At 41.8% G+C, this 22,746-nt stretch overlaps 2 protein-coding genes across 4 annotated transcripts in view; one reads left to right on the plus strand and one right to left on the minus strand.

The window, feature by feature from the left end:
- The window catches only part of Babam2 (BRISC and BRCA1 A complex member 2), a 469,435-nt gene that overhangs the window by 358,672 nt on the left and 88,017 nt on the right, over positions 1 to 22,746 (minus strand). The window contains exons 1-2 of one of the 2 annotated variants that reach the window (XM_059248524.1): positions 17,328 to 17,443; positions 13,347 to 13,498 (exon numbers count right to left, since the gene is read on the minus strand). In XM_059248524.1, coding sequence (XP_059104507.1) covers positions 13,347 to 13,474 — 128 coding nt within the window. In that variant the 5' untranslated portion in view covers positions 13,475 to 13,498; positions 17,328 to 17,443. Of the gene's footprint in view, positions 1 to 13,346; positions 13,499 to 17,327; positions 17,444 to 22,746 lie in introns of those variants that run through there. The other variant, XM_059248525.1, reaches the window with a different exon arrangement.
- The window catches only part of Rbks (ribokinase), an 85,776-nt gene continuing 80,717 nt past the window's right edge, over positions 17,688 to 22,746 (plus strand). The window contains exon 1 of one of the 2 annotated variants that reach the window (XM_059248527.1): positions 17,688 to 17,927. In XM_059248527.1, the coding sequence (XP_059104510.1) occupies positions 17,830 to 17,927 (98 nt within the window). In that variant the 5' untranslated portion in view covers positions 17,688 to 17,829. The remainder of the gene's footprint in view (positions 17,928 to 22,746) is intronic. The other variant, XM_059248526.1, reaches the window with a different exon arrangement.

Genomic DNA, 22,746 nt, shown 5'->3' on the forward strand with positions numbered 1-22,746 from the left:
ATAATGCACAGTACAGAAGAATTCCACCAAAATGAATATCCTTACAGAAATAAGACAGAACACTGTCTCCATGCCATTATGACAGTATGTGTATTGGGTCTCTCCAAAATTACAGAACCAAGCCTCCAAAATTCAGAAGGAAAATAATTTGTAATTTAGACTTTCTGTACCGGCCCCCAAATTATTGATCAAGCTTAAAACAAGAATAAAAACACTTTTAGATTTTCAAGAACACTACAATTTATCTCCCCTCTCCCTTTGTTAGGATGCTATCACCTCCAATAAAGAAAGAGAACGAAGTAAGAGAACAAGACACGAGGCTCAGTACAGGAAAAAGGCGAAGAAAAGACCCAAAATGACAGCAATATGGCAGATCCAGAAACTAACCAGTCCCCATCTCAGTAAACGACATGAATGAAGTCAAGCTAAGACAGAGGCGGCCATCCTTGACTCCCCCTCAAACCCCACATTCAATGTCCTCACTATTCCACCTCCTCAACAGCTCAGTAACCTCATGGCTTTCTGTCCTCACTGCTACCTCCACACTCTAAGATGCCATCAACTCTCACCTAGTCTACCTACTGGCCTGTTAACGAGATGTCATGCCTTGAACAAGAAGGTTCCCATACATTCCACTTATCTTATTGTTAAATATAGTAAGATCACTTCACACTACCTAGAATCCTTTAGTAGCTTCTCATTTCAGCTAGAATAAAATAGCTTCGAACCTAGGCCCTTGGGCACCGCAAGAATCTCTTCTCTCTGCCTCGCATCTCTATTCCAACCACGGTGGTCCTTCCAACCCCAGAACTCAAAGCTTCCTCCTGCCTTTGCACATGCGTACCTTTTCCATCGGCTCCCCTGACTTTCACACTGAATTAGACATATCTGTCATTACTCAATTTAAATGTCATCTCAGAGAGAGTTTTCCTGAACATCGATTTTCAGTCAATCCCTCACTACGTCACTCTTCCTTTATTTCCTTTTCTTGGTGAATTAAAAGGAAGAGGTTTTGTTAACTGGATTAGAGGAGGTTCCCTAATGGAACAGCACACTACTAAATGAGGTTATTTTCTTAAAGTATTTAGGATTTGTGATTCAACAGCACCATTTTAAAGCATTAGAACAGGGTAGATGGGGGAGAATTTGTTCTGCTAGACTAGCACCTTTTAAAGCTATAACAGATATGACCACATCAAATGACACACAGTGAGGGGACAGAGCCGATGAGAAAGCCTAAAGTCCACATGTGACATCAATGAGACTTGAAATGGCACTGCAGGACGACAGGCAAAGAATGAAGCTGGCTCAGTCAATCATCCACAGGGAAGGGATCTATGTCTGTACCTTGCTCTACATCCTAGAGGGAAAAAACCTAATATCAGGAAAAGTAAAAATTGTTAACTCTTAGGAAGGCTGTACAGGGCTGGAGAGATGGCTCAGCCATTAAAGGCTAGGCTCACAACCAAAAATATAAGAGGAAGGCTGTACGACTACTAAAAAGACCAGAATTTCTTCAGACTCTGCATCTCCCCTCTTTCTCTATGCATATTCTTTTTCTTCTCTGTGCTATTAATTAATCTGAGTTCATTAAAGTTAAAACTACTGGATATAAGTAGCACCAAAGAAAAAAATCCAAGCCACAGACTGCATGCAGGTATTTCTAATACATGTAATTGACAAAAGATTAAAGTCTAAAATATAAAATACATGAATAATGATTTCAAATCTATGCAAATAAACAAACAGCTCACTTTAAAAAAATGAGTAAAGACTATCTCCAAAAGTAGCAATTGAATTGCCAGTGGGCATATAAAAAGATGGTTACGGAGATCAGAGAGATATAAGCTAAAACCATACGAAATATTATTTCACGCTGATTGGCTTGACAAAAACCTAGGTCTGACAACACTGTCATGGTCTGAATGTGAAATGTTCCCCAGAGGCTCGTGTGTTGGAAGGTTTGGTCCCTGCTGGTAGGACTGTTTGGGAAGACTATGGCACTTTTAGGTGCAGAACCCTTGCTGAACAAAGTATGCTGATGGAGGCAGGCTGACATTTTATAGCCTGCTCCTATCTTGTGTTCTGTTTCTTGAGAGCTGATTAAATGTGACCAGCCAGCTTCCTCCTACCACCAGACCTTCCCTGCCTGTCGCCATGTCTTACCCCCATGACCTCCTCCATCCTTCTGGAACACTAAACCAAAGTAAACCCTTTCTTCCTCCTCTAAGCGGCCTCGGTCAAGGTATCCGATCACAGCAACAGAAAATGAACTGGTACACCAGGTAATAGTGAGGCTGCAGACTAAGAGGAACTCTCCTACCTTTCTGGTAAAAGGAAACACACTATGTGGGTACAGCCGAAAACAAAAAACGCTGCATACAGTCTAAGAGTGAGTAATGGCATTCCTAGGAACAGACCATCAAGGCGCAGCCACCAGTCTATTTTCATCATCATGCTTATTTTTCTTTATGACCCACCCAGAACACTTTTACTTAGTTTACTGAAAATTCACAAAATACTCTTTATACTTACTACACATGACATATTCTTAGAGTTTCCACTCTGTTTTTTCCCCCTTCTTGAATGTTGCTATGACTCACTCTCTTGCTTTTACAACACTAACAGATAAACATACCCAGGTTGAGAAATTCTGCCTGAGACAATGTTCTCATATGCATCTTCTTCTGTGGATAAAACAGAATGTTCACTATGGTACTTTTTGTCAGAAAAAAAAATATATATTTAATAATGAATTAAAACCTGAGAGCATGTTAAAGTGGGAGAGACATGCTGAGGAGTGTTTGTGGGGAAAGGAATAAGGGAGTGATGGATATGCATGATAAAGATGCATTGTATACATACATGAAATTGTCAAAGAATAAATAAAAGATATTAATTTAAAATGGGGGACAAATTCACACAATGAACTATGATATACCAGTTCAAATGAAAGAATGATGGCTATAAACACAAATCTTACCAGCTTAAAACTACATAAACCCAGAACTTAGGAGGCTGAAGCAGAATTGTGAGTTCAAGGTCAGCTTAGACAATATAGTAACACCAGGTCTCAAAAAAATGTTTTTCAAGGAAAAATAGCAAAACAAACAAATTTCACATGAATATATAGAGTATATCACTTGAAAACACTTTTTATACAGGCAAAATAAAGTACTGTTTGGAGATATATTTATGCACAGTAAATATATAAAGTATGGACAGGCATGGTAGCACATGAATCCCAGACCTAGGGAGGCAGAGGCAGATGGATCTCTGAGTTCGAGGCCATAGTGAGTTTCAAGATGGGCTATGTAGAGAGAACCTGTCTCAAAAAAAAATTATATATAATATATGTATTACATATACTATATATATATTTGTATACACACACACACACAGAGAGAGAGAGAGAGAAACAGAGAGAGACAGAGAGAGAGAGAGAATGGAGACATGCTCAGGGAGAAAGAATACGATCAAAAGAGAAAAGAAAGCACTATGAAGAGCCAAGTGAACATCTACATACTAAAGTATTAAAACTGCCATCTTTAAATTAATCTGTTGCCTCCCAGAACAGCAGCTTCCTTCCAGACAGACGAAGAAAGAAAGCTAGAGACAGACACAGCCCAACTGAGCTCAATCATAAGAACGCACACCACTCATCTTTTAAAATTACCCTCTTCAGTAATCAAGTACTTAAACTGAGTATCTATTTTTAACTAAGTAACGAAATTCAGAACATGCACCAAAAAAATGTAACAGGTAGTTGTGGGTGGATGAGATGTCACAGCAGATGCCCCAAACACAGCCATGTGCCAGTGAGGTTGAGTCACATGCAATATGCCAAACAAGGATACTAAGGCTCGGCTGCCACAGGTTGCAGTGAGCTGCTCTGCCTTCCCTGTTACACTTGCCAGGCATCATTACAGAGTGCTGATCAGACACTCAGACATCATCAAGATTACAAAACTCACTAAAAATGACCAAGCACGGCATCCTGCAAATAGCACAAGCCTGTGATCAAGTCACCACACAGCAGAGAATTAATAAACCTTTAGAAAGCTCATGGGACGATTCCCTGTAATTAACAGTGGCCCCTTTGGTTCTCAGTATACATTCTACCTAAAAGAATAAATCCAGGGCTAGTGAGATGGCTCAGTGGTTAAGAACACTTGTTGCTCTTGTAGAGAACCCAGGGTTGGTTCCCAGCACCACACTGTGGTTCACAACCATATGTTAACTCCAGCTCCACGGATCCGACATCTTCCAACCTTCACAGGCACCAGGAATGCACATGGTGCCCATACATACACTCAGGCAAAACACTCATACACATAAAAATGAAATAAATAAATATAAAAACATATAAATAAATGCAAAATTTTTTTAAAGAATACATCTAATGCTGTAATGTATTTTTGCTATAATTTCAAAAGCATCAGCTTGTCAGGGAATGCCAATTTTTAGAATGATGTGGAATAGAATTAAATGTTAGCAAGACAATCAAAAGCCTTCCAAGCCCCAAGAACAAAACTACTCTGACCCCCAAACTAAGTAACCTGTCTGTGAAACGCCTATCCCATCCACCCACTCACTCAGCCCATTTCCCACATTATACGTGGAGGCACCATGGCAAGCTCACAGAAGCACACAAATAGGTTCAGTAAGATCTCTATCCTTACGAGACTGATGGCCAAGTGATGGAGCTTAGGAGTACATAGGATCCTAAAGGATACAGACAAATCTAAGGTCCATATAGGAAGCAAGGATGAATTACCACACTATTAAAAAAAAAAAAAAAAAAAAAAAAACCTTGCTTTGATTTGGCTCTTGCCTATCTGTGGGGCGTTTACCCAACCACCCCCACAGTTCCCCAGAGTTTTCTTGAGTGCGAGCAGCAGGAAATATTAGATAGAAGGATTTATTGCGGAGAATATCGCAGAGATAAACAGATAGAAAATAAAGGATAGCCTCGAGAGGGCCTGGAACCTATTCCAACGGGCCCCGACTGTCTCTGCCCCAGGGTTTTTATAGAGACACCAAGGGGTGGAGCAAAAGACCTCCTCCCAGCACAGCCAAGTGCAGACCATCTCAGACACCTGCACTTAGGCCCGTGGTCCTAATCATCCTCTATGCGGACCTGCTGGGTAAAGCCACAAGGAACCCGAGAATGGGCTCCCACAGGTCCCCCTTTCTTAATATATAAAAAAAACTATTAATGGCTTACAGCAATCTCCATAGCTGTTACACCTCCCAGTATGGGAGTAGAGGATGATATAGATGGCATTTCTCTTTTGAATTAGGTCCAAGGTGACTACAGCAGTCTTAGCTGCCTCAAGCCCTTTCTAAGCCAAAACTCTTAAGGCGGCTACAAACTTAAAGAATCCCTTAGCTTCATCATTACCATTAACAGGTTAACATAAATATTGCTATACATAGTCACAATTCTCTCAATCTTACAACTCAAAGCAAACTCTTAACAGAACCATTTGAATTAGCATATATGGTGCTATATATAGTTAACAATTTTCTCCGTCTTACAACTTTAACTCAATCATTTGAATTTTCTTGTTAACAGAACATAGGAAAAACTTCGATGTATTCACATCAAACTTAAATATTTCCTTAACTCCACAAAACCAGGGTGCATTAATATCAATAGGGTTCTGCAAACATAATTCAATCTCATAGCTCCTCCTTTTCTTTATAATTTTTTAAAGAAAACCTCAAACCTAGTTAGAAGAAACTCATACAATTCCTACAAACCCATATTGAAAAGCAATCTTCTCAATCTAACCATTAACACTTTGAAAACTTAGCAAAACATCCAAAAGCAGTTTCTTAATAAAACTCTTTACACTTTAAAAGCAGTCTCTTAATATACCCCATTTGCATTTCTTACTAACAAAAACATGACATTAATCCACTCAAACAACTTTTGAAATTAGACTAAGGAATATTAACTCTCCCCCTTTTCTTTATAATTTAAGCAAAATCTCAAGCCTAGTTAGAAAACCCAAACTTCTGTTTAAACAGTTCCGTTTGTAACACAAACCAGTTCCATAAGTAATTCCATTTTACATAAACAGTTCCAAACAATTCATGAATCACCAGTTAATAAAGCATATATGCATACACAAAACTGCATCTTGATTCTAGGTAGAAATAAATTTCTTCATTTAAACAGTTCCATTTTTAACCCAATTCCAGAAAACAGTTCCTAGGTCATTACTATAAGTAAACTCAATTGTCCCATTGCAATGAAATCTCTATTCATTTTATTTCTTAAGTCCCAAAATTCAAATGATAAATTCTGGTACTAGCCTTCCAAATATGAAGAAATCCATAACCAAAATCTTTCTGTAGTTTTATCTCATTTTAAGTTCAAAAAGTTCAAACAAGAAATAAATTCTGGTATCAGGCTTTCACTTCCAAATATGAAGAGACATTTTTCAACCAAAACTTTTTGCTGTTAAAAATTTTAGTTCAAACAAGCGTCTCTAAACTTATTCTCAAGCCAGAGACCTTTTTAGGTACAGTAGTATTCTAAACCGCACCGTTTTTGATGTTAGCTCAGGTTTTTCTGTGTTGCATCGATTTTCCACGGATCTCAGCTGCAGATGCCTTGTTGTGCTGGTTCTCGCGTCCACCATTCTTAGCTTCTTAGCGGCTTCTGGAGCTTTTGAAACCATTCAGACTGCCTACTTTGCAGTCTGCTGGGACACTAACCTTCTGTGTCTCGGGTTCTTTCACCATATACATTAGGAATAGATTCATGTTTAACATTTACACTTTCTTACAAATTCACATATAACATTAACATCTACTTATTTATACTCCTTAAGGAAACTACAGAACTACTTTAGCAAATATATTTCTTATATACTTATCATATTTCTTATTTAAACTTACATTTACAATTAGTATCTTTACTTCTTACAAGCTTATTACTACACGTCTTAGACTACCTTAGATATTTCTTGCAAGCTTATTTTCTTAAAGGAACTCTATAGATCTATTTTACAAACTTTTATAGGGCTACCATTAGCATATATTTAACTTAGCAAACACCTAAAGATTTCTTAACACAGATCTAACAAGAGAATTTTTACAAACTCACATATCTTATTTTCATGTTTTTCTACTTCTTACTCTTAATTATTATCACTATTAGAAAGATTTTCTTAACTAGACAGGAAGTACATACATCATTTCTAAAGTTTAGAGTGTATAGTCAGCTTTGTTATAAAGCACTGGGATTTAGTGAGTGTTGTTATAGAATTGTTGCTAGGGGACTATAACCTTCCCAGGATGATGCCACACTCCAAAGTTGCCAGTTCTCTCAGCCGTTCTGGACCGGCAGAGATGCACTGTTAGCGGTAAACAGTTTTTAACTAGAGGCTGTCCCTTCATCCAAATTCATAATAGTTTCCCTAAGTGCTTCAATTCTAAGACAACGTTCAGTGTATAAACTGCTTTCCCTTGTTTTAAGGATTTTAAAGTGGCTTGTTTGCTCTTATAGGTAGCTTTCTGTCATCCAGCTACCGTAAAAACTTTGCACAGCTATTAGGGTAAATAAGGCATTTTACCAACCGAGCCCCAAACTGCGAAGCACCTAGTTCCGTATCCTTTCAATTTTTCATTGGAACTGACACTTAGACAATTTTCCTCCTTATTCTTTTAAAAGCTGTATTTTAAGTTTACCATGAACGTATTTTCGAGCTGACATAAGTGTTTCAGGGCAATGTCGCCATCTTTAGCAGAAAAACTACCTTTCCCAGAATGCATTTCCCTTATATCAGTCTATAATAATCAGTCCCTTATATCAGTCCCTTATATCATTTTCCTTATATCAGTCATTTCCCATAGTTCTTTTTGGGTCTGAGAATCAACTTTTAAGTTCTTTTTTACCAGACTTGCTTACAAATTCTTGCCCGGGAGGTTTGAACAAAGTTTTTTGCTTTTGCAACGGGAGATTTGAACAGGCATTTTACATTTTCAATTATGGGACATTGGGAGGTTTCTGGTCTCTCCTCAGCTGGCTTTAACAGGTGTCTCTCCTTTAATTGACACTGGCCCCCAAATCAGAACTGCGCCTGCCTCGTTAGCGCGCATTGAGGTGGGCAATTTCTGATAGCAACTTTCCTCGGGGCTTGTGTTTGTCTTAGCCAGTCAGTGAAAAACATTCACAACAGAGTTTTTTCATAGCTCTTTCAGAGAGATTTTCTCCCACTGATCTATTTCATTTTGCTTGTTCCTTCCTTCCCCAGATGCAGAGCTTCAAGTATCTGCGGCTCTGTACCTCTGCTAGCTGCCCTTGGAAGTAGGGGCTTTTTTTCTCCCCCCCGAATCTGCCTCAAATTCTAGCAGCTTTTTCAGGTCATATTTTTCTGGGGAGGAATCGGTCCCTTCTGTTTTAGAGTCTTTCTCCCAGACAGTTCCCAGTTTGGTCTCAGTTTATCCCCTCTACCCCAGAAACAGTTTCCGACACTACAGTGGCGGCTTTCCCTGCTACTGAAGGTAGGGGCTTTTTGTCCGTTTCTGTTTTCGGGGTCTGTGTGGTTTGCGTACAGACTGAAAATCTAACAAAGGAGGTTTTTGCCATTTCTAAACTCCCATTAGGATAGGCGTTTTACTTCATCAGGCCTTCACCTGACCCAGTCCCCCAGTGGGTTGCATTTGCTTGTCTGGGTGCTCAAGGACAGAGCTTATGCCAGAGACAATCACCCCTTAGGGCTACACTCCCCCTCATCTCACGGAGTCAGTTGAAACAAAGCTTTTCTCAAAGAGGTGCTTTCTCTGACAGAAAAGAAAGCATTACTCCTGGACAGTTCTGTTCTGCCCTGGCTGGGCTCTTTCCCCAGACAGCGTTCTGACTCAGCAGCACAACTGCTTCAGACACAGTTCAGCTTTACTGTTTTCTCAGAAAGGTCCTTACTCTGATAGGAAAGCTTTTTTCTCAGATTTCTTTTTGCAGCTGTGGACCTACCAACTCGGGATTTGTAGGAGAGCAGGCAACTGTGCTGTTCCCACTGGCTTTAGTTTTGTTTGTTCATTAGCAATCTTCCCCTGGGTCCTGCACCTTCCTGCCTCAGCTCTATGCTCCAGGAAGTTTACAACTGCAGGAACCCTAGTATCCCCGAAATGCACCCCAACTCAGAGATGCTGGCCAGTCACCTCTGGGTTTTTGGTCAGAAGCGAGGATACAATGCTAACAGTTTGCATGCTTCAGGGGATCTTTGCATTAGGACGATTAGGAGCACCTTTTCATTCTGAAATGCTCAACTCAGAAACAAAACCCTTGATGCCTCAGCTCCACTGTAACTGAAAAGCTTGGCTTTTTTGTTTTTCTCAGGTAAAGTTTCTGGCCCTTTTGGGCTCTCTGTAGCTCTTTACCCACACTCTCCCAAGCGTTTCCCTCAGGGTACTCTGACCCACTGTCTTTTACTAGCTTGAAGAGACACAGCTTACAAGAGGTTTTTAGGAACTTGTCCCTGCCTCCTGCATTGCAGGGACAATTTTTAAGGCTTGAAAAACAGAACTTAGAGGTTTTGCTGTCTTAAGAGGTTTGTTGTTTTTCCCTTAGAGCTAATCACAGGTGGTCCCCATACTAATATCTTCAGGTGATTCTAATTTTTGCCCTTGAGAGAAAGTTAAAGGCTTTAGTTTTTAAGTTTGAGAGCTTTTGAGAAAGATGAAGGCTTTTTAGAGTTTTTTCCCCCAAATTTTCCAAGAAAAGCTTTAAGAGAAAGGTTTTTTTTCCCCCCCAAGAGAAAGAGCAACTTTTCCCAAAACTTCCCAACTTTAAACTTTTTGGCTTTTTACATCCCCATTTTTGCCTCAGGGAGAAATCACTTTCTCCTGCCGCTTGGACTTAGCATTTCAGCTGCCCCAGGTCAAAAGCTTCCATAGGAAACTTATTCTTCCCCATAAGCTCGAAGAAGAGCTTTTTTACTACCCAAATAGCCCAAAGAAAGATTTTTCCCCCAGTTTGCATTCAGAGCCCCCAAGTTAGAAAATTGACGAGTTTTTCTGTCTAGTTGCCTTACTTATTTTTTCCTACACAATCTTACACTTCTAAGTTTTCCCTACACTATTTTACTACCCTATGCCTTATACTTATTTTTCACAGATAGAAATTGAGAAAGGGATAGAAGATAGAAAATTTTGACAGAAGAGAATTTCGCTGCAGCATCGGACATCCTTCCAGTCCGCTTTCCTTTTCTCTCGAGGATAAAACCCCTGCCTCTCAAAAATATATATATAAAAAATATATATTTTCCATAACACCGGCATGCCTCATCCACTGGCAGGGCTGAACTCAGCACTTTCGCCAAAAACTCTGTAATAAAACTATTATTTTCCTTTATCTTTAGTCCCTATTACTTTGTCTTTAGTCCCTGTTCATTTGTCTTTAGTCCCCCCTTCTTTTTAGTCCCCCCTTTTTTTTCTTTAGTCCCTTTTTTTCTTTTTTCTTTAGTCCCTGTTCATGGCGCCATTCTGTGGGGCGTTTACCCAACCACCCCCACAGTTCCCCAGAGTTTTCTTGAGTGCGAGCAGCAGGAAATATTAGATAGAAGGATTTATTGCGGAGAATATCGCAGAGATAAACAGATAGAAAATAAAGGATAGCCTCGAGAGGGCCTGGAACCTATTCCAACGGGCCCCGACTGTCTCTGCCCCAGGGTTTTTATAGAGACACCAAGGGGTGGAGCAAAAGACCTCCTCCCAGCACAGCCAAGTGCAGACCATCTCAGACACCTGCACTTAGGCCCGTGGTCCTAATCATCCTCTATGCGGACCTGCTGGGTAAAGCCACAAGGAACCCGAGAATGGGCTCCCACACCTATCTATTCAGCCTATCGGTCAAATATGGAAGATGGGTACTTAAATAGCATCTCCTCGTGCCGGGCGGTGGTGGCGCACGCCTTTAATCCCAGCACTCGGGAGGCAGAGGCAGGCGGATCTCTGTGAGTTCGAGGCCAGCCTGGTCTACAAAGTGAGTTCCAGGAAAGGCGCAAAACTACACAGAGAAACCCTGTCTCGAAAAACCAAAAAAAAAAAAAAAAAAAAAAAAAAAAATAGCATCTCGTCAAGAGTAGCTAGCTACAATTACTAACAAGACTGTTCTTATAACCTCCAAAACGTCTCCTCAGACGATACTTTCTGTGTGTACTGTGCCCTACATGGAGGAGTAAACAGAAATTAGAAATATGGATCCCAATTACAGCCCATAACCCTGAGCACTACAGGTCTAAAAGAAAGAGAAATGCTAGTCAATGAAATGATTCAGCAGGCAAAAAGGCACTTGCCACCCAAGCCTGACGACCTGAGATCAATCCTCAGGACCCAGGTTGCCCTCTGACTTCCACACATGCATTGGGGTACATGCATGTTCACATACATAGACGGATGAAATAGACACAGTGTAAAAAAAAAAAGTGTTAAGGTAAAAGAACCTAACAAGGATAACTAAGAGAGAACCAAGGATGCAACATCTTAGACCACCCATCTCCTGCCCTCTCCTCTCTGATGCCGTTACTGTACTTCTCAATAAAACCTTGTTTGCTTGCTCTTACATACAGGGGAAAACATAAAAACAACATTGAGGGAAAAAAAAAATGGGGATATGTCAAAACGTCACAAAGCTACTTGACAGACCTCCCAAAGACAAAAGCTGGGAACAAATAACAACAGATATTTACTCCCTGGCTTACTAAGAGGTTACACCCCACTAAACACATCAGAAACTGGAAAGATGGTGTACTGAACATGCATAGACTGTGCCCAGTGGGTCAAGCACAGGTTAGCAGCACTGTGGTGTTGAGGTCCTGGCTGCATGGCTGACTGGGTGTGGTGTCTGCTATCCCAGCTACTCAGGAGGCTGAGGCAGGAGGATCACACAAAACGACATGAACATCATATAGACATGCATCGGATGCACTGAGGTGGAACCACACTGCTGTAATGCTCTTGGGGAAGGGGATATAGTTCTGACTCAGATGTAAGAAAGCATCATATAGGGGGACATATCACCAAGTAACTAGCCAATATTCTTGAAGAGTGCCAAGGTCATTCACGGCAAAGAACGACTAAAGACAGGCTAGGGAAATGGAGGACACTTGACAATTAAATCCAGTTTGTATTCTGGATTAATCTTGGGCCATGAAAGAGGAAAACAGCTCATCTCAAATAAGAACTGTAAAACGATCAGGAATGGTAAAAACCATGTGAATTTCTGTCCTACTTTGCTTCTCTAATGCTCTGATAAAACCCTGACCAAAATCAACTTAAGGGAAGGGTTTATTACACCTTTCAGGCTCTGGTCCATCACTGAGAGAAGCCAGAGCAGGAACTCAAGCAGGAACCTGGAGGGAAGGACTGAGACACAGACCTTGGAGCAGTGCTGGCTACTGGCTTGCTTCCTCGGGATGGCTCAGCGACACTTCTTATATGGCCCAGGCTGACATACCCAAAGATGGTACTGCCCACAATGGACGAAGACTTCTTCCTCCATCATTTAGCAATCACGAAAATGCCCTCCAGACATGCCCACAGGTCAATCTTATAGAGGCAGTTCTTCAACTGAGAGGCCCTCTTCCTAGGTCCGTCAAGTTGACAACCAAGTTTACTACTGTAATTTCCTATAGTATTTTTCAGTCTTTTCTGTAGCTCTAATTTTATTTTTAGATGAAATATGTAGCAGGATTTTCCACTTCTTTTTTCTTTTTTTTTTTTCTTAAATTTGTTTTGTTTGGAGTGTTTTGTTTTGTATTATTTTTAATACAATATATCCAGGTGTGAGACTGGATGCTTCGACCCCATTATGAAGAATGACTCACTCATTCTGGCGAGCTATTGTAATTTTTGTATTAAGGGAGATTATCAAATGATGTCAGACACAGCATCTCTAAACCCAGTTCTTACAGTGTATGTCAAATTGCAGTAAACAAGAAAGCAAGCCAGTGAAGGAAAAACCCACGTGCTAAAACCCAAGGAGATAAGCCAGAAAAAAACACATGAACATTCCCAGTAGAAATAAATGGCCCTTAACGCCCACATGTGGACACACACATACTTATAAAACACGAAGCATGAAATGTCAGGAATTAAACAAAACCAAATGAATTGGGGACTGGCCTGTAACTCTGTGGTCAAGTTCTACACACACACACACACACACACACACACACACACACACACACACATACAAGCATTTTTTTAACTCAACTGAATCAGCCGGTAGTGAGATCATGACTTGAAAGCTACCAGAGATGGTCAATTTTCATGAATTTCCAGTAAGAAGTTTACTATAAAGGTAAAGTTGCGTTAGCTCTGATACATACCCAGACTTCAAGTCTGTTATTCTCAAACAGTTTGTAGCATCCAGCCCCACCTTTCCATTTCGGACCACGCTAGATATGAATGGGGACAGCATTGGAGAAATTCGGTTCAAGGCAATTTCTGGAGACATTTTAACTGGATTTATGAGTCACCACTGAAAGTAGAAAGAAAGAAAGGTGATCAGTTTACCAGATACAATATAGAGATAAAGATGTAACAAGCTTCCTGGAAGCTAACACGGTGCTCAGAATTTCTCTCGTATGAGCAAGTGCTCTGTGACCTGGTAACACCTCCACCCTTAGTCTTCCAGAAGAAACCAGATCCCTGCTGCTCTGACATTCAGGGCATGGGCAGTTCTGTGCTTTTCAGGAATGAAAGGAACCCTGAAGTACAATCCCCTCCTCCTTTCCAAAGATGATGCTCCACGAGAGCAATACCCTAAAGGGCATGGCTCATGTCACAACCGCCCTTCTAATTTGGTTGAGATGGGGAAGCTTTCCCTAACAGTCCCGTCCCCATAACACACAAAACACACATCACTGAGTTAGGAACCCCTCCACCCATGTCCCCATGAGGACAAAGAGCTTGACTGGCGACAACGTACAAAACTCTAAAGCAAACACAACCAATGGTTACTTACTAGAAATCATTTACGGCTGACAGCCCTTTCTTAATAAGTCCTTCCATGGTGGAGTATAATTACCTGTTTACATGGACTCTCCCCAAGAAAGACCACAACTCGAAGTTCTCACATGTAACAAATGCATTTAACATACACTTAGTATTCAGTAACATTTTAATAATATATAAATTAAGTGGTAAGTTCAAATGATAGATTTTTTTTTTTTAGCCAAATTTGAAGCAAGTTTTATTAACTACTGGTCAGGACCATGGATACTGATTACTTGAGACTTATGCTCAGAATAAGGCCTCAAATAATAGATTTAATCAAAATAAATTTTAAATAAATGAGTAAGGGGAGCAAAGCTGGAGAAATATTTAGGGATGGAGAGAATATACCCTCAAAAACTGATAGGGTAGGAGGCACCTGAGAAAACAGTTCAGTGAGTAAAATGCTTGCTGAACACACATGAGTTCAGACCCCCAGCAAGCACGTAAAAAGCCAGGCCCTGTGACACACATGTAACCCCAGCACTGGGGTTGCAGCATGGCAGATCACCAGGGCTCACTGGCAAGCCAGTCTAGCCAAAATGGTGGATTCCAAGGTCAGGGAGAGACAATTTCAAAACCTAAGGTAGAGAATGAGAGAGGAAGACACTCAACACTGACCTCTGTCCTCCACATGTGCACACCAAGGCAAATGGGCATGCACAGACATATACATGCTATACACACATATATACCATGTATACACACACACACACACACACACACACACACACACACACACACACACACACACGAGAGGGGAATGAATCCAGCAGAATCTGAGGAACAAATGAAGCAAAAAAAAAAATATATGTACTTAACACTTAAATTTTAAAAACATTGTCCTGTCAAGATCTAAGCAACAAAAACTAATTGAGTCTTTTCAATCTTTGATTTTCAGGCACTAAGATGTCTCTACCCTTGATAATACAAAAGCAATAAATCACATCCACGCTACTTGGATATTCATGGAGCTGGAGGAGAGAGAGCACGAATTCCTAATAGACTTCTAAATGAAAGCTGCTACTTTAGAGGTGAATAAGTCAATTCAAATGATCATTGTCTTTCTCAAACTGAAAGGTTAATCCCACATTGAAAGCTAATTAATTTCCACCCAGTTACAATTATGAGTGCCTGCTGCTCTGGATCTAGTTTCTACACACCATGGCACACACGGACTTATAGGCTCTGCAAAACTGAATACTTGTTCTATCACTTTAGATAGTAATAAAGAAATGACTGTAGAGAGCTTTCAAAAAAAAATACCATGATGACCCCATGATGCCACCCAGAAATATTTCTGAAGTGGTTAAGCTTTATACTATATACTTTAGTCTCCAAATGATTCTGATTCCTTAGTAGATTATTTCCCCATACCATTCTAATACGCCATCACAAGGCAAGAGTAAACTATCTATCATTAAAAAAACATACATTTTATAGCATCACATCACTTATAAAACACTTTTATCTGCAGTGTTGCCATCCACAACATGTATAAGGCAGGTTTCCAATTCCCATTTTCTAGATGAGAAGGCTAACTGTTTTTTGAATAATATACTGACACAATCACCTTGAAGATTTCTCTTTCTAAATTCTGCAGTACTCCTACTTGATTTCTACCCACCAACGTCACAGTTCCTGAAAGGGATGCTTATTTACATCACAGGCAAAACACAGAAATAGTCATCTGGTAGGAGCAAACAGAAAGATCTCTCATGACAATAACTGATTTTTGTCATGATTTTTTTTTCTCACAGTACCTACTATTTTACCTCAAATTTCTCTAAGAAAGAGAAACAAAACTAGCACCTCCTAAACCTCACACAGGAGCTCTCTATTCCTCACCTCTCTCTGTACAGCTATCCACTCCCCCCATAGCAGTTTCTTAATGACTACTGTTTCCATTTTATGAATATAAAAACTGAAGGCCAGTGAGACCAAGTTACTTCATGTCACACACAGAGCAAACAGAAGGATTAGAATCCAAATCCAGACCTCTCTCAAAGGCCACTATTCCCATTTTCCTCTCAAGCATTAATCCCATTGGCCACTAAAGGAAGCAGCAAGGTGAATTTTTAAAGCATACACCTTGTTAAATATGAAGACATGGTTATGAATTTATACACGATGGCTTTACAACTAGAAATCAGCGAGGCTCCTGCTGACCCAGTGTTGATGCTAGTCTGAATGATTCACTAGTTAAAATGCCAAAAGAAACAAACCTAAAACCTACTCCAGATGCCAAACCACACCAGTGACGATGACAACCCATTCCACTTCAGCAAGTGTCAAGACTTTAGCATCACACCTGAGGGAATGGATTTCTGTCTTTATTTCCGGAGCAGGCATAATACAATTTTTTGACAGTGCACGGTTTTGTGCAGCTTTAAGATGGGTCAGTTGAGAAGGGTGAATTCTCTAACAAAGAGGGAAAAAACTATACTGACTCTCAAATCAGGAATTTCAAAAAAACGATGATCTTTTGGTACAATATGCAAGGATATAGACTGGAAACAACCACACACACACACACACACACACACACACACACACACTCTTTTTTACACACTGCACCATTATAACGGAACCCAGAGGGGCAGGAATTTTTGGTGACCAGCTTTTCTTGAACGCTTGTTTTTGCAATTTGTATTTCCTGATTTTGACGTATTGCAGGAGGAAAATGCAAATATATGATTTTTATAGAAATCTGCTGCCGTAAGGTAGGGTCACCTGAGGTCTTTTGGTGGGCTGGCTATCTGGGGAATACAAAGACGTATAAAGCACCGACCAGGCTCTTGCAATTAGGAGGATGACAAACACGGAAACATGTGCCCCGTTGACGTCATGGAACGGAAAGGGGTGGCCTCCTGCTGCATCACGTTCACGTCATATGGCGCACGAAGGAAGTTACGGCGGGGGAGCAATTTCTCCACTGGGGCAACATCGGGGAGGGATGGGGAGAGCCAACCGGTTCAGATCCAAAGAATGGCCACCCATTCTGAGGAAAACCTAAAGGCATCCAACCCTCTCTCCCAAATTGTATGATTTCCCCCCGCCCTATTAAGCGCAAAAGAAGCGGGCTTCATCGGGGACCATGAGTGAGCAAGATATGTGGAGAGAGAGAGAAGCCTCGGGTCTTGGGGGCTCGTTCTTGAGGGGGATCCGCGTGCTGGGGGGCGAGCGGGGCATCTTTGGAACGCGGGCCTTCTCTTGAGGAAGAGGCTAGCTCTCGGGCCAGATTCAAACATGGCTGTCTGCGCCACCTGTGCGACTGAGATCCAACCTCCCCGCACCAGCCCGGGTCCAGGTACCTGGAACTTAAGTCCGATCAGTAACCGGCGACTAGACGGGGTACAGGTTACCCGAGCGCGCCCCCGACCGACGCACCGACCTGCGCGCGAACCGCGGGCCGGATGCGTGCGCGCTCCCCCCCACGGACGTCCCGCGCCCCCCCACCTCCCTCCGGAGCCGGCCGGGCGTGCGCGTCCCCGCGCCGAGCCCGGCCGGAAGCGAAGGAAGGCGGCCGGGTAGTGCCTGAAGGTTCCCCGCGGCTCCCGCCTCGAGCCTGGCGAGCCGGGCCGACTCTCGCCGTGGCGGCTCGGCCCCGTGCCGTGCGGCGGGGCGGGGACATGGGTCCGAGAAGAACCGGGACCGGCCGGAGGCCCGGGAGGTTTCACGGGCATTAGGGTGGGCGACCCAAACCGGCGTGGAGCACGCCCGCGTCGTTAGGGAGGAAGGCGCGGCGTCCCTGGTTACGGGTTCAGGCAAAGGGCAAAGGGCAGCGTCCGGGTTGAGCTATAGCAAGGCTTGGGAATGGCGGCGTCCGGGGAGCCCGCGAGGCCCCGGCAGGAGGAGGTGGCGGCGGCGGCGGCGGTGGTGGTGGTGGGTTCCTGCATGACCGACCTGGTCAGGTTAGTGCGGGGGCCGCAGCGCAGGGTCTCGGGAGGGCGAGCCACCGTGTTGGGTGCCCGGGCCTCGGGGCTGTGGGCACCCACCGTGGAGCTTTGCAGTGAGCTTTAGGTTTCCACGGCGCGACTTCTCACGTGGAAAAGGCAGAATTTGAGTCAGTGGAAGTCAATGACAAGGGAAGGGGACTGGGTTCCGCTGAACGGAAGCTCCGATACCGAAAGACATCCCACCCCTCCCCTAAACACCTGCCCCTGGCTTTTGTCCAGGCTGCCCCATGACATTTTCACCTCTGAGAATGTACCTACCTTACAGGGTTGTTCTGAGGGCAACAAGAAGTGTTTTGTCAACCAGGCCCAACTGGGTATTACTCGCTTGAACACGTGTGAAATAAGGCGTCCAGGCAAAAAGACACACACCTTTTCACTCTATCGATCGCTGGCATTCCTGCAGTGTCTCTTGTTTACAGTTTACTTTTATGTAGAAGTGAACCGTGGGTCAACCCTGTGATAAACCCAAGTGTGAGTCAAAAAAAAAAAAATTTAAAAAAACCCAAACATAAGAATTATGTTCACTAAAAAAAACTATGATCAAATAGTGATGAAAAAGATGCTAAATGAAAATAGTTGAGTTAATCAGAGATTGAAGGAAAGATCCTTCGGATTTGTCGTCTTTTTTTATGAAAACAGTTTTTTAAGCATAAAAGTATACATGTTGTAAAAAAATAACTCAGATACTCCAAAAAGATTCATACCACTCCACTTCTGTTTGTTAATGTTCACATTTCTAATATAATGCAACTTGATATCATTTTTTAAATGATTAAGTCTGCTATGATGAAGACCTCATCTGTCCCTAAACCTTTTTCCAAATAACAGAAAACCTTGAAATAAGGCCTTAGTGTAATCAAAGTAACCAAATGGTTGCACCAAACTACCTATATCTAATTTAAAAACAGCTCCAGGGTCTTTATATGTCCAACATGTCCAACTTAATCTTGCTAAAAACATTTACAAATTGGGGCAGTGGTAGTGGTGCACGCCTTTAATCCCAGCACTCAGGAGGCAGAGGCAGGCGGATCTCTGTAAATTCAAGGACAGCCTGGTCTACAGAGTGAGTTCCAGAACAGCTAAGGCTACACAGAAACCCTGTCTTAAAAAAAAAAAAAAAAAAAATCACTTAGGGAGGAGGGAATCGGGGGATCTGTGATTAGTATGTAAAATGAACAAAAAAATTCTTAATAAAATATTTACAAATTGTTATCAGGGTCATCAAGAGGGCTTAGGGAAGTTATTCTCAACCTGTGGGTCTCGACCCTTTGGAGGTCCGCATATCAGATATTTACATTATGATTCATAACAGTAGCAAATTACAGTTATGAAATTGTAACAAAAATAATTTTATGGTTGGAGGTCACCATAACATGAGAAACTGTATTAAAGGGTCACAGCATTAGGAAGATTGTGAACCACTGACTTGGGGGGTAAATGTGCTTGTCCTAAGCCTGATAAGACTTGAGTTCAGTCCTGGAGCCCACTATGGTGGAAGGACAGAAACTGACTTCCTTCCACATGTGTGGTGCACACACACACACACACACACACACACTAGACATATAGGATAGATGGAGAGATAAATATATGTTGTCAAATTACCAAACTCAACATCAAAAGATGGAACTAGAAAGGAGACCGGTAGAGGTAAGCGTGATTGACAGAGACCTCAGACGGTATGGCTCAACCATTCAGAGCACTGAATCACAGCCACCAGTGACCCAGCTCCAGGGGATCCCACACCTTCTAACCTCTAAGGGCTCTGCATTCCTGTGCCCAAACCTATACATGTGCACAGAATTAAAAATAAAAAAATCATTTTTTAAAGTGTAGCAATAGGAGTTGGGGATTTAGCTCAGAGGTAGAGCGCTTACGTAGCAAGCGCAAGGCCTTGGGTTCGGTCCTCAGCTCTGTAAATAAATAAATAAATACATACATACGGTATAGCGATAGCAAGAGAACTTCAAATAATTAAATTTTACATACTTTTGTGTATGTGGTACTGGAATTGAACCCAGGTCCCTTGCATGCCAAGTGAGCACACTACCACTGAACTACACTCCTAACCTTTTATTATTTTGAGACAGAATCTCACTACGTTCCCCATGCTAGACTTGGACTGTGTGACTCAGGCAGGCCTTGACCATGCTATCCTGTTGTAACGGGATTACAGGCTTACGCCACCAAGTCTGCCCCTAAATTTCAAATGTTTCTTTTCAGAAATATTTGAGCTGCTACTTTGTCATAAGTATGCCAAGATAGACATGATTTTTTTTTAAGTGACAGACAATATAGTTTGAGACACTTGGTGAGGAGGCTTAAGCACCTTTCTCTAGAGAAGTCAGCACACCTTCCTGTAAAGCTCCAGATAGTAAATGTTTAAGTTTGGTAAGGGATACGTGGTCTAGGTCACATTTTTTCAGCAACCTTTTAGAAATGTGAAAAATCATTCCTATCTCCCAAGTCCTACAAAAAGCCGGCCGACAGACCTCTGTCCATGATCCCTGTGTGTGTAGAGGGTCGTCTCCTTGGATCCCATCATAACTAACTGATAATCCTAGTGACGGTTCTTCAAAAGATAAAATGTGGTATTCATTTGATATAAAAGTGGGGAGTATGCTTAACTTTAGAAATGGTTCCATCAAAAACATACCAAGTTGAAGGGTTGTTACTCAATTGTGCATGTGCATAGCCCGGCTCAGTCCAGCACCTTCTGTGAAGCTTGACCAGCTGATACTGCAAATACCTTAGTACCATCAACAGTGATTACTCCTCAGACTCAGGGTGTGAAGGCTACGTTTATGATGTCAGGATTTTAAAACCTTATTTCAGAGAGAGAGAAAGTGTAGGGGCTATTGGTCCCAGCCCCTCAGTTTATAGATAAGTAAGCCGGGGCCTAAAAACTTACGTTATGTATAAATGCCCTAATTTCCCTTGCCATTTTCTTTATAGAATATCTGAGTTTCTATTTTTTCATGTGAATAACTAATAAAAACTATTCCCTAGACTACTAATTTCCACAGATTTTTGTAAAAAGTTTTCATGATGTGTTTTGTTTTTTTTTTTAAATTCCTACAAAATACCTGATTTTTATTCAGAACCCTGCATAAAATTGGGTCTGGGCCGGGTGGTGGTGGTGCACGCTTTTGATCCCAGCACTCGGGAGGCAGAGGCAGGTAGATCTCTGTGAGTTCGAGGCCAGCCTGGTCTACAGAGCGAGATCCAGGAAAGGCACAAAGCTACATAGAGAAACCTTGTCTCAAAAAACAAAAAAAAAAAATAGGTCTGGCTCTGTTCGTTACAGATGTGTTGTGGGTGTATCACTTTCCTCTTGCTGCTGAAATAATTTGCCACAGATTTAATTGACTTAATATTATGGTAGCTCTGGAGGTCATAAGCCTGGCTTAGCACTCACTGGACCAAAATCAAGGAGTCAGTAGGGTGTGCTTCCTTCCTGAGGGATATAGGGAAGAATTTGTTTTTTACACTTTCGTAACTTCTCTATCCTGGTTTGGTCAGGGCCCCTTCATCTTCGTAGCCAAAGATGGTTGGTTGAGTCTTCCTCACATGACATCAGTCTGACTCTTACTATATGTGCACTGTCAGAACCCTTGTGGGGCTGAAGAGATGGCTCAGTGGTCAAGAGCATTGGCTGATCTTCCAGAGGATCCAGGTTCAATTCCCAGGACCAACATGGCAACTCAAAACTGACCGCAAGTCAGGTTCTTGTGGATCCAGTTCCCTCACAAAGACAGTAGGTCAAACACCAAACCACGTTAAAATAATAATAAATAAATAACCCTTGTGATTACATTGACCCCAGCCAGATAACTCAAGATAACCTCCTTCCTTTATAGTTTCTTATTAGCTTATTCACTACCTTACTATTCTCTTGCTGTAGACAATATAGTTGCAAGTTGCAGAGATGAGAATATGAATATCCTTTGAGAACATTTTACCCACACTGTAATAATCATACACTATCACTTAGGGAACCTTTGGATCTTTTCAGTCCATCCTCACATTTACAGATGAGGTGACCAAGAGCTTAAACAGCTCACCCCTAATCACACAGCCAGTTAGATGCATAGTGAAGGCTGGAGCCCCGGTCCTCCAGAGTCATTTCCTCCCTATCATTCTGCCTTGTTGTATAGTCTGTGTGGAAATTTATAGTCTCTGGTTTCACGGTATATCGTGGACATTGATAAGGAATACCAACTAAAGATCTTCAGAACTAAAGAGTATCTTTATTACTCTCCTTTCTTGCCTGCGTTTAACCGTAGCCGCTCAAACATCGTGCCCGTACTGTAGATTCACTTCAGAAGGAAAACTGCTTCCCTGACTTCCCTTCCGGAAGGCTTCCAAGTCCAGCTTACTTTATGTATTCCTGTGTGCCAGACACTGCTAATTCAATCAATGAGCATTTTTGTCATCTTTAATTTTAGTTCTCTGTGTGTAGTAAGCTCTGTGTAGTAATAATTTTTAAAACTCATTAGCTCATCCAGCTGTCATTAAGACCCATCTTCATTTATCATTATCCTTTCCCTTGAACACTCATGGCTAAGGTTTCACGTCGTGTCAGGCATGATGGCACATGCCTGTAATCCAGCCCTTGGGAAGTGGCAGCCCAAGAATCATGACTTCAAGGTCATCCTCAGCTACAGTGGACTTGAAGGCCAGTCTGAACTGCATGAAGCCCTGTCTTTAAAAAAGGGTTCATGTCACAAAGAAAAGGGAACTCAAGAGTGTTCTTAGGAGAGGTAAGGCCAAA

Source organism: Peromyscus eremicus, chromosome 22, assembly GCF_949786415.1.
Source record: "Peromyscus eremicus chromosome 22, PerEre_H2_v1, whole genome shotgun sequence".
NCBI classification, from domain to species: domain Eukaryota; kingdom Metazoa; phylum Chordata; class Mammalia; order Rodentia; family Cricetidae; genus Peromyscus; species Peromyscus eremicus.